Source organism: Physcomitrium patens, chromosome 16 (genome assembly GCF_059467195.1).
Source record: "Physcomitrium patens ecotype Gransden chromosome 16, ASM5946719v1, whole genome shotgun sequence".
Lineage (NCBI taxonomy): Eukaryota > Viridiplantae > Streptophyta > Bryopsida > Funariales > Funariaceae > Physcomitrium > Physcomitrium patens.
Window position 1 is genome coordinate 3432806 of NC_143425.1, and position 12334 is coordinate 3445139.

A 12334-nucleotide genomic window follows, 5' to 3' on the forward strand; every position below is an offset into this window, starting at 1 on the left:
TTTCAACTTTGTGCTACTATTGTATCATTTGATGCTGACTTCCTAAACCAGGTACGTGCTATGACCATTAAAGATTCAGTAGCCATTGATATCAAGCAACGTACCAATGACGATAAGTTCAAGGTGGAGGGAGATCTTTTATACTTTGAAGAGCGATTGTACATTCCAAAAGGACTAGCACGACTCCGAGTTCTTCAATCTCGCCATGATTTTCCAGCTGCGGGACATTTTGGATTCAACAAGACCTTGGAGCTTATTTCTCGAGATTTTAGGTGGCCCCAAATGTGGAAGGATGTGAAAGATTTTGTCCTCTCTTGTGACATCTATTCAAGATCTAAGAATCCTCGGCATCGCCCTTATGGACTTCTACAGCCATTGCCAATTCCACGTCGACCATGGTCTTCAATTTCTATGGACTTCATCACAGACTTGCCATCATCAAACTCATTTGACAGCATCTTTGTCGTGGTAGATCGGCTTACAAAGATGGCACACTTTGTTCCTTATAAGAAGACATCGTCTAGTGAAGTCACAGCAAGACTCTTTCTCGATAATGTGTATCGATATCATGGACTACCAGATGATATCATATCAGATCGAGGTACCCAGTTTGTGTCAAAGTTTTGGAGATCTCTCTTTGGGATATTGAAGGTGGATATCAAGCTTTCTTCAGCTTTTCATCCTCAAACTGATCGCCAAACGGAACGGGTGAACCAAGTCTTGGAGCAGTACTTACGATGCAGCATCAACTATCAGCAAGACGATTGGACTGCATATCTATCGCTAGCCGAGTTTGCATATAACAACACCCTCCATGCGTCGACTCAACAAACACCATTCTTTTCCAACTATGGGTATCATCCGAAGCTTGATTTATTGAGTCCGTCAACAAATAACAATCCAGCAGCTGAAGGATTTGTGAAGCAACTATCAGAGCTTCAAACTATGTTGAAGCTTCAATTACAATCCGCTCAAGAATCGTATAAGACGTCTACAGATAGATTTCGGAATCCAGCACCTACTTTCAAAGTTGGAGACAAAGCCTGGCTTCTTCGACGAAATATCAAGACCAAGCGACCATGTGATAAGTTGGACTATCGAAGATTGGGACCATTTATCATCGAGAAGCAAATTAATCCAGTGGCATACTGGCTGGAGTTATCGGCTTCTATGAAGGTACATCAAGTCTTTCATGTTTCTCTGTTGGAACCTTATCGAGAGTCATCTTTTCCTGGAAGAGTGCAATGTCCGCCACCTAGTATTGAGATCGAGAACCACGAAGAATACGAGGTTGAAAAGGTATTGGATTCACGGCGAAGGTGGGAAAAGTTAGAATATCTTGTTCATTGGTGCGGCTATGACATTAATGAGCGAACGTGGGAGCCAGCTGAAAATCTTTCGAATGCGCCACAAAAGGTACAGGAGTTTCATCAACGACATCCCGATAAACCTAAATGAATTCGATGATAGCTTCTTTCTGAAGCTTGTTCTCTCAACAATATAAGAAAAGGGGAGAGCACCAGCAAAATTCATAATTGATGTAGTTATTTTTTCCAAGATAGATCGTAGTTTGGTCTTTTGATATAGATAGCCAAGAGATAGATACTATGCCAGTCAGAGTATCGCAACCGAGTAGCTCACGAAGGCGACCCCGAGATGAAGAACTACATGTACCACAACGACGACGGAGGATACCGAGTAACCGATCACTGGTGATCGTATTTGAGATCGAGCCTGCTTACGATGGTCAACCAGAAGGTGTATTTGCAGGACAATTTCACAATGAGGACACGGAAGTTCATGCTTGGTCAGAAGTCGAAGGCGTGGGCCACTACCGTTGGCTTCAAGGGTCGATGAACTACTTGCCTCGTGAACAACAGTTGGAGTTCATAGCAGAAGTTATGCGACAGATCTTCATTTTCTTGCGTTGGTACTGATCAACAACATTGCTTCTCAAAGACCTCGAAGCTAAAGGAGGGGGTGATGTTAGGGACATATTCCTTAGAACTTTCTAGAGAGAAGTTTTTAGAACCTTCTAGAAAACAAGCCTCTGGAACCTTCTAGAAGAGAAGCCTCTGGAACCTTTTAGAGAGAAGTTTCTAGAAGCTTCTAGAAAAGAATCCCCTAGAACTTTCTAGAAGCTTCCTAGTTAATAGAAGTAGCTCGAGAAGTTTCTAGAACCTTCTAGAAAGGAAGCCTCTGGAACCTTCTAGAAGCTTCCTAGTTAATAGAAGTAGCTTGAGAAGCTTCCTAAGTAGGAGTATATATAGGGATCGAGGCTGAAGAGTTCTTCAGTCTCGACAACACATCTCTTGGAGTTCTAGCTCACCTTTCTGGTGTTGTTCTTATACTCATCTGTTTAATCTAGTTCTGCCACTTCTTCTTGAACTTCTTGTTAGATTTCAAGTCTGTATTTCGTGTCCGTGATACAAAATCAAGATGAAAAATAGCAAATTTTTGCTATAAAAGAAATGAAATTTAGAAGAGATTGTATTTTATATTCTATCTTTGTTTGTAGTTTCAATGTGTTTGTGGCATTATGGACATAAAGAACCAATAGCCAACAGATTTAACTCAAAAATTATTGTTTCTTGAATTATTAGGCAAGACATTGTAATTGTCACAATCTTTAAAACAATGTAATAGAAATGAAGATCCTTAAGAATGTTTTTTTTTTTTTTTTTTTTTTTTTTTTTTTGAATAATTGATAAAATATAATGTGTTTGATATTACAAAATCAAAAGAGTCATTTAATTTTTGGTGATTTTATTGGAGGTAGGAACTATTATTGATGAATTTTTAAATATTTTATTTGAAAGGAATTATAAAGGCTTCAACAATGATCAAATACAAGGGTAGTCTTTTTGTCCTAATATGGAACACTATCAATGATTAGAAGGATCTATCAATTGTCTTCATAGAAAATAACAATCAAAGTGTGATAAATATAATTTGTTACATCTTTGACTTCCTAAACATATGATTACTACTCTTCATAGAACTTATTCCTAGATGGAGGAGTAATGCCATGAACATATAAATTTACCAAAATAAAAAATATTAGATAGATAATAAATGTAGGTAGATTTAATAATATCTTTTGGCATAGCTTTTTAGAAGCTTCATAGACACAAATTTGATTTTAGACATATTTGTAGTTAATTAGTAGGTTAGAGACTTGGCCAAAAAGTTAGCCATATGTTGCACATTTTGATAACTTTGTGATACAAACTAATCATGTGGTATATATACAAGAAACTTCTCTTGTAAATTAGGCATGTATCTCGGAATTTAGACACGTGTTGGAGGATTTATAGAACGTCCCACAAGCTCCTAGCTAAATAGTATATATGGAAGCAAGAGTGAAGCCTTCTTCATTCTTATTAATGCCTTTTTTGCTCTTAGTCTTATTTCAAAGGATTTCAATTTTCTTATCTTTAGCAATAGTCATTCTAGTTCAATATTATACCATCTTTGAGTGATTATCTACTCTCTTTTTGAATGTCATAGAATGTATTGAAGATTTTATTGTTTGAAATTCATGTCCTCAGCAAAACTAAGATTTGAGATAGACTAAATTGATCATAAGATTGCAAGAAAAGTATAGTGTTAAAAAATGAGGATGTAGCTTTAATAACTCATTATATATATTATATGGTTAAATATTTATCATTCTTATTTATTTTAAAATTATGAATTTTTTATTTTTTATTTATTTATGAGATTTTAATTCTTCAAATTCAAAAAATATATAAATAGTTGAAATGTAATAAATTTTTTTTTCTAATATTTTTTTGAAAAATAAAGTAAATAAAAGCTATTTTTTAATATCAAAATTAAATTATTTAAAATTAAAAGTACTTAAAAAGATATTTTATGTATAATATTGCCTTAAAACTTGATAATAAAAATTTCAAGAAGATATGCTGTATATCTTTTCTTTTTTTTAAGGTTTCAGTAATAATTGCATAACCAAGAATAATTTAAAATTTAATTTAATTCATATGAATTAAAAAAATTAATAATAATTATAAATATTTAATAATAAATCTTTATTTAGTAAGTATATATGTATGTATATATATATATATATATATATTCTTATATATACACTTGAATACAAAAATTAATAAAAAAAAATAAAAAATACAATAGGAATATGGAATGTTTCCATTTAAGCTCTACAATTATTTACAAATTAATATCAAATGGTATAAATTCATCAAAATTATACATAATTAAGCCTCTAAAATTTTAATTTTTTTATTAATCTTAAATTTTATACAAAAATGACCTTAAAAACCAATCACATATTTTAAATATTTAAATTTAATAAATTACAATAAAGATATATATATCTAAAAGAAGATCACTAATATGAAGTGTATTTGATTTGTATGCTATTGCAACAATAATTTTGGCATATCTCACACAAATTAACAATTTTGTCTTTAATGAAATACCTTACATTGTTTTTATTTCAAGTCCAAGTTAAATACCACCATGTAATCATATGATGGTGTATACTTTAAGAATAATTTATTTGATTATTAAAATGACATGAGAGATTTCAGAACCCCCACATTTTAATAATAACAAAAATAGTATATACATATATGCAAAGAATTGTATCAAAATTATTATGTATAGGTAATAATATTTTTAATGGTATGTTTAACCTAATTTAGTATAAAAGACATATAATTATACTATATGTATATCTATTAATCAATAAATTTATTTTAAAAATTGAATAAAATAAATTATTGTGAATAATACAGAAGTTGCAATTAAATAGTTTATAGTTCATTGAGTTATATTTAAATTTATAAAAGGTTTAGAATAGTTTTCAAAACACAAATCTCTAATTAAAACTAGACATTGTTAAAATTGAATTTAAAAATAAAAAGAAAAATAGTTGAATTCATAAAATTCTAAGTGATAAGTTTGAACCATAATTACATCTCCAAAATAATAATATTTCAATAAATATACATAGTTTATAAAAAATGATTTTTTAGATTATATTTTACCATAATTTTTATTATGATAATCATAATAAACATTAATATGTTTATTATGAAAATATTCTTTTCAACCCAAATAATGCCCTTTTTCATAATAAACATACTATTTTAATAACTTGGTATGATAAAGCTATGCAAAAATATAACTAATTATTAAAATGATAATACTTACAATGTGTATTGAAACTTATGGACATAAAAGCAAAAGGAAATAATTTCTTTCATATCCAGTATTGTTGATAGACTGTTCAATGATGGATGTCTATATTATAAGAACAATTATAAGCCTCATAATTATTGAATATAGAACATACAAAAACAAAAATTGGCCCTTTGAAAGATTTTCAATGTTTCTGAAAGTGACTTCTATGTCTGTAAACGCCATAAAGAGCATCATTTGGGTTGAAAAAGGACATTATTTGGGATGAAAAAGGGCATTATTTGATTTGAAAAGAATATTATTTGAGTTGAAAAGTGATTGTACAAATACTGATTTTCAAGATGTTGATTTTATATAGATGTGGTTTATGTATATATCATCTCAAGGTCTACATGGTACTGTTCATTGGTATGTTGTAAGCAGCTACTTTATGCCAATTATGTTAAATATGTATATATATATATATATATATATATTATCTGCAAAATGATATGAAATAAAAAAAATTTAAAAAAATTGTTAAATGCATGTATGAAATGTGCATGAAAGTTTATTTACTTGTATAGCATATATTCTTTGAAAATGATATCATGGAATTTATAGTAGATTTGTGAAGTTATGCCATACCTTGTTTAATGGATGCTAGAATTAAACAATCGGAACACAACCGTTTGGACAAGTAACAAGCAATGAAATCAACACAATATTATTCTCGATTTGAGGTGCCTTGTCAAATATACAGATCATTGAGGCAACATCTTCAAAACAAAGATTACATTCAAGGACCATTGTTGCTATGTGTGCTTTAACATCATTTCATTATCCATCAACGTTTTGCGCAGGCCATTGTTTTCTTGTCCACAACTTCCAAACCATCATACTGTGAGTTTGTTCCAAAATGAGTTCCATGATCATGTATTTCATATTCTATCAACTAAGACATAGTAAATCGATCCTCGATAGTTTTCTCAGTCTCTATCACGTCTCGGAACTGTGGAGGGAAACACCCTTGGGTTCGGAATGAAGTGATAGTTCAAGCGAACGGATGGAAGCCAAACATGAGATCAGGCGCAAAGCTTCATCATATCTGTAAAGAAGATTGAAACTAAAATCTAACACGGCTCTTGGAACTTGTCATTTCACCACGAAGGCCAAAGTGTTACTCTCCAATAAGGGGGAATCGCTAGAACAATCTTGCTCTCTAAGTAAAGTACTTCAGAAAAGCACAGATGGTGCGTGATTGATAATGTGTGAGGATTAATACCCTCTCTCCTAGGCAAACGGGTTGCCCGTCTTCATGATACATCTGGGTTTGTGAAGGATCCTCTCCGGTCTACAGACACATTCCGAAAAGAATCTCTGCAGGAAAGACTGCCAACCTAGTTCTGGGTTTGGCAATCCGCTCAATCTCATCTCAAACACTGTCATATTACCAGATTACAAGTCTTCGTCATATTTTACGACGAAGAGGCTTCATAACGCAGTAGAAAGACAACTTAAAACCTCATTCTGGGAATATGACAAGCAATTGCTTGTGAAACAGTTCATGTCGTCATCATCTCCTTGGATCCTCGCATAAAAATAGTTCTCGACGATGAGACTTGATAATTACCGACTCCCAGCGGTTACTTTCCTCTTTACTTTCCTCTTTGCGAAGACATTAGGAGCTTGACGTTGCGTGCCATTCTTGTTCTCAATCTTTTTACCATCCAAGAGGCCTGTGATAAGACCCTTCGCAGCGATTACCGACCCCGTCAAAGACTCAGATGACAATGAAGGCCTACGATATGCTTGTGAAAGAGTTCCGTCAGCGTGGACAGGCAACTCCCCTTGACCTAAAAATGCTAGTCTTGTCACATCTCCAATGTGAATATTCAGAGCCCTGCATCCACGAGCACTCATTAAATCCAAAAATTCAATATAAGAATCCAACTACTCTGTAACAAGAAAGGAAAACAAATGCATCTTGTGGGCACGATGACAATACAGAAAAGTGGCTAATGAGATATTTCGGGGAGAAATGTGACGAGTAACTAACGTGCCAACTAGATTTTTTTCGACTAACTAAACGTATGGTATAGTTTACTACCTTGCAAATTAAAAAATATACATAATTAACAAAAATAATATGTGCATGGGCCCCAAATGCCTCCCCACTACTACCGCTGTTCTACTAGTAGTTACACAAGTAACCGACATTCATTTCCATATTTATGAAATTGTTGTTCATAGATACCCAAATCATACACGCTTTGGTATGAGTGTGGAAACTACCTAAAACAATTCAACATAAACATCTGCTTATTCATCCACTAATCCTCCGATCTAACAAGTTGTTAATAAAATGAATAATCAAAGAGTGGTTCAAAACAAGATCACTACAAAGTGAGCTAACACTGCACAGGGCATACCTGAGTGCTGCAGAGAAGAAGATAACAACTCCCAAATGCTGAAAATGATCTTGCATAAGCCTTTCCGCTCCGTTAACTAGCTGATACCTCATGTTCCCTGATAATCCCAAAAATGCTCCATAACTTGACGCACTTGTGCTGACCGAAGGGATCGGCACTGATAAACTGCTGTCCAAAATACATCAAGGAATAGTAAGCTTTACGTTATCAGCGAAGAAGACAACACTAAGGCGACTTAATGGTGCGAATCAACACACTGGTAGGATGGTAGAAAGATGACATACGGTTCGAATGCATATATAATTACAACGTAAGAACGAGAAATATGAGAACTATGGATAACATTCGATTTCAAAATATCAAAGAGAGAATGGTAGCATACTCTTCTTTTCTTGCCGATGGCATGAGACTGGCTAGGCCCGCTCCAGCAGATCCGGTCACCATACCAACCAGGCTGAGCTGTGCGGCTTTGTAAAAGAAACTGAACACTCGCTTGGGCATATCAAATTCTCGGAGAGGGTAGCTCTTGTCGAAGACGTGGTTCGGAAGCTTTTGAATTGAGTTTTGGAATTCATACTTAAATGTTGAACCGTATGAACGGCTGGGAGCTAGCGCCCAGTTCATGGCTGCTGTGCTCGCAACCAAAGTCAATACATTCACAGCAACTACGTCCCATTCTTGTTTTATCCTGTTAGCACAACTCACGAGAATCAGCACACCAAGACTAAACTCTTCAGAAGAAAACACCTCTCTTTCTCAAACATTCCAAAACAAGCGCACTGTACTTTCTTAACGATGATATTAATAATCCTAACAAGCACACAATAAATCCTAGAAAGAGTTTCAAGACAATTCATATTCACTGAACACCCACGTTTGAACCAATCCCGAGGTAATCACGATGCTTACCTTTCCCCTCTATGCTGACACTCCCACCATACAGCATTACCAATCGTAACTACCTCGTCAAAAGCTAGCTTGTATAGAAATCCAGGATCCGCAAGTATGCTGTTTTACATGCAAGCAAACTCATCCATCAGACAAGATGGCCATAACAGTATCAGAATCTTGACGATCCAAGAAAAGATTGCACTGTAAACAGTAACACCACGCGAAGCCGCGTAAGGGTTGTCTACACACTCAGAAGTTTCATGTTTTGAAGCTGTATGAGTACGCACGGAAACCAGAATTCATAAGATGATCTGACCTCGACAACTACTTTTAAAATGTAAATTACTTACCGTCCGATAAAAGCCCGTGAAACTGATTGAGGCGCCATCCGTGACAATCTCCTAGTAATATTCGGCCTTGCATTGACTGACCAAAATCTTACCATTTGCGCCGAGCTGATCAATCCCTGTATCAATACGCCAGGATTTTGAAAAATTATGCTACAAATTATACGATGCAGATAGGGTACCCCTGAAACACTGTTGCCCATCAACTATCACTTCAACAGGAATATGCCGGCCTTGTTCCTTACTGCTACAATGAAGACACTAACCGACACCAAAAACTAAGCGAATAATTTAGGGGGTCATGTTTGGGACAGCAGGAATGAACTGCAGTTACGGTGAACGCACCAATTCAACAGCCTGCCGTATTCCTGCAGGCAAGTCGCTGATCGTCCGGAACCACTCTTGTAGGATAGCTTCAACATACTTCCGATCAAACATCTGCTCAAGGAACACCACAGCAAATCAGTAAAAGTATCTGATAAATGATCATCAAGAGCTTGTTTAAGACCCAAAACCCTTCGCACACGGCCAGCTTCTATACACCACAAGGCACAACGACGCACCTCAGGAACTGCTAGACGCCTTCCGAACAATCCCTTGTTGTCACCGTCATCATCGCCATCATCCTCACCAAAGTAGTCGTCATCATCACCATCATCGTCACCTCCGTCGCCACCCCCATTGAAGTTCTTATTACCAATTCCTCCGCCACCACCTCCGAGCTCCACCTACAACCAAAATCGTCATCAATTCCAAGCAAATAGCGAGCCAAGTGACTCCAAACCTAAAACCGTAGGTTAACCTTATCCAAAGGTTGAGGCTATCCACAAGGCAACACAATGAAGTTCGGACACCTCCAAACTTCAATTTGCCTCACGAACACGCCAAACCCTACCAAGCCAACAATAAATCACCGTTTTCGCCGAAAAAGAACCCCAACACAAGCGCTATACCTCCTGTTTAACCCTAGATGTCGACTGCGACAAGTCCAGCTTCGACTTCTCCAACGTCGCCCCACCCCCTCCAAACGCACCATACCCCTTCTTCATTTCCACGGCATGCGACCGAACAGAGATGTTCGGCACATCCTGGCTCACCGGCAAGCCTTCGATTCCCTCTTCCCCTCCGGGCCCACTAAAACCCCGCACGGCACCTCTGAACTCCACCACCCTCCGATCCCTCCTCACCGCCAACGCTACCTTGCACTGCAATTCAGAACCCCGCCTCAATTGCACAACACTCGACGAAATCCCCGTCTCATTCAATCCCTCCCTGCGCAGCGCGCTCGCAGCTGGCGTCACGAAGATCGCCTTGGGCGCCACCGACGCCATGGCAGCAGTCATCACCACAACAAAAGAAGCAAAAATACAAAATAAAAACTATCTAAACAAACTCGAGAGATGCTTTAAGCTATAGCGGGCCACGTTCCAGCTCCTCGTGGCTCGAAGGAGCTTGTAGCGCTCGCTCGGTCGCTCGCTGCAGCTGCAATCGTGAGCCACAACGACAACACGAAAGGGCCTTCATACATGCTAGGCCCGTCCTCTTCAAGGAGCCCCCTCTCCTCCCTCCTCGGCACCGGATCGGTTGAGGGGCTGGAATTGCTCTCCTGGATTATCGACGCGGCGAATTTCATTTAAAATTCCAAATAAAACTGGCCTGCCTGTGATTGGCTCTTTTACGAGAGGGTAAAATTCATGCAGATAGGGCGGGAGTCCACGTGTGGGTAGGGATAGTGATTGAGGATACGTAGGCCCCGCTACCTCCCGTGGTTGAGCCTTGTTTGCGGATGCGGATATCGTTATCCGGTGTCAGACCCTGGTTTTTTCGGGTATCCACCAGCTCTGCGCCTGAGGTCCGTGTCTGTTCTGCCTGGTTTTCGGACCCATGCGGGTATGAGGATTGGATACGACGCTCCGTTGGGAGCGTTCTAACGAAAGCTGTTGTTGCGGATGAAGTAGTAGAAGTCGTTGTTGTGGATGAACTAACAGAAGCTGTTGTTTCTGGCCATTCACATCAATGAATTGTCATATCAGGGGTTGATTGATAAGGTGTGGAATTGAAGAACATTGAAGTCATCAAAGAAAAAAAAATAGTTGTGTAATCTTTATTGAATTGTGCACATCTTTGATGATTAAAAACTTATATAAAGACTAAAGTGATTTTCGTTAAGCATGAAATCATTTTAAATTTTATTTATTTAATAATTAATTAACTAATTAAAGATTGGAACACAAAAAAGGTGTTGATAAGAGTAAAGATGGCATCATTCTTGTTCCTATATATAATAACTATTAAGAAGGCCACATGATTGTTAAGACAAGTAGCTAATATGTGCCAATATACTTCTTCCTTATTCTATTCACTTCTTTTTTACTTCTATTTACATAAGTAATAGACATATAAGTTACGCCATGAGTAAAATATAAAAAAATATTGATAAAATTAAAGATATATTCAATCTTACATGAATGTATATTAACTATCAATAAGATCTTGTCAAAGCTTTTTAGAGATTGCAAGACTTGTTATTAAAGACAAGAACTTGATAAAAGCAAATAAATAAGTGAGATATTTCTTCAAAAAAAAAGACAAAAAAAAAAAAGAAGTAAATATGTATATTCAAAAAGAAACTGGAATAGCTTATTCTAACTCACAATAAGTGAATTAACTTAAATTCATTTAAGTTTATTCTAACTCACAATAAGTGAATTAACTATATGAATTTAACATAAAGCTATTATTTAAATTCTAATCCACTTATTACTTGTCCTTCTTAAAACACCAAGTTATTAATCAAATCCTCTAACATTACTCACATTCACAATGATAATTCACCCCTTAACTTCATGCAAAATAATTCCTTCTTCTACTTCTAATTAGATAATTTGATTCAATTTTTAATTTAATTTAATTTAATTTATAATTATAATAATTATTATTATTTTACTAGGTATTTTTTATTAATTTTTATTATTTTATTATTTTATCATTTTTTAAAAAATATATAATTTTTTACTTCATAATTAATTGATGGTAAAAGTAATTAATTAAGTTATTATCCTTAATTCATAGTAACTATAAATTTTTTTAAGGTTGAGTTAAAAATTAAAAGTTAAAAGTTAAAAGTAAAGTTCAAAAGTAAAAGTAAAGTAAAAAGAAAAATAAAGTAAAGGTTAAAAAATTAAAAATATAAAAAGAAAAAGGGAGAAGATTAAAAGTTAAAAATTAAAGCCAAAAGTGAATGCAGAAGTTACAAGTTACTGAAAAAATAACATAAAATAAAATAAAAGAAAAAAATAAATAAAGAGAGATACAAGCGGAAGTACTTTGACAACGTCCAAGGATTGAGGGAAGCACCTCCTTTACTCCAAAATTTGCCAAAAATCCAAATTAGCTCTAAATATAATGATTTTTGTTTTTTTGGAAATTTAACTTCAAGGCGCTTTCGCTCCAAAATGTTCGTGGCAATATAGTGCCTGAGCTGTGAGCAATGCTTCT

At 35.4% G+C, this 12334-nt stretch overlaps 1 protein-coding gene across 2 annotated transcripts; it reads right to left on the reverse strand.

The window, feature by feature from the left end:
• Nucleotides 1-6074: 6074 nt before the first annotated feature.
• Nucleotides 6075-10339, reverse strand: LOC112293492 (protein RETICULATA-RELATED 6, chloroplastic). 2 transcript variants are annotated; one of them, XM_024542964.3, is made up of 8 exons: nt 9790-10339; nt 9400-9564; nt 9182-9274; nt 8840-8955; nt 8508-8606; nt 7981-8286; nt 7599-7763; nt 6075-7069 (listed from the first exon to the last, which is right to left on the reverse strand). In XM_024542964.3, exons 1-8 carry the CDS (start codon nt 10177-10179, stop codon nt 6796-6798), a joined length of 1608 nt encoding a protein of 535 aa, XP_024398732.1. In that variant the 5' UTR covers nt 10180-10339; the 3' UTR covers nt 6075-6795. The 2 variants fall into 2 exon arrangements, with proteins under 2 accessions (XP_024398732.1, XP_024398731.1); XM_024542963.3 differs by having other exon boundaries at nt 7599-7766.
• Nucleotides 10340-12334: the final 1995 nt, after the last annotated feature.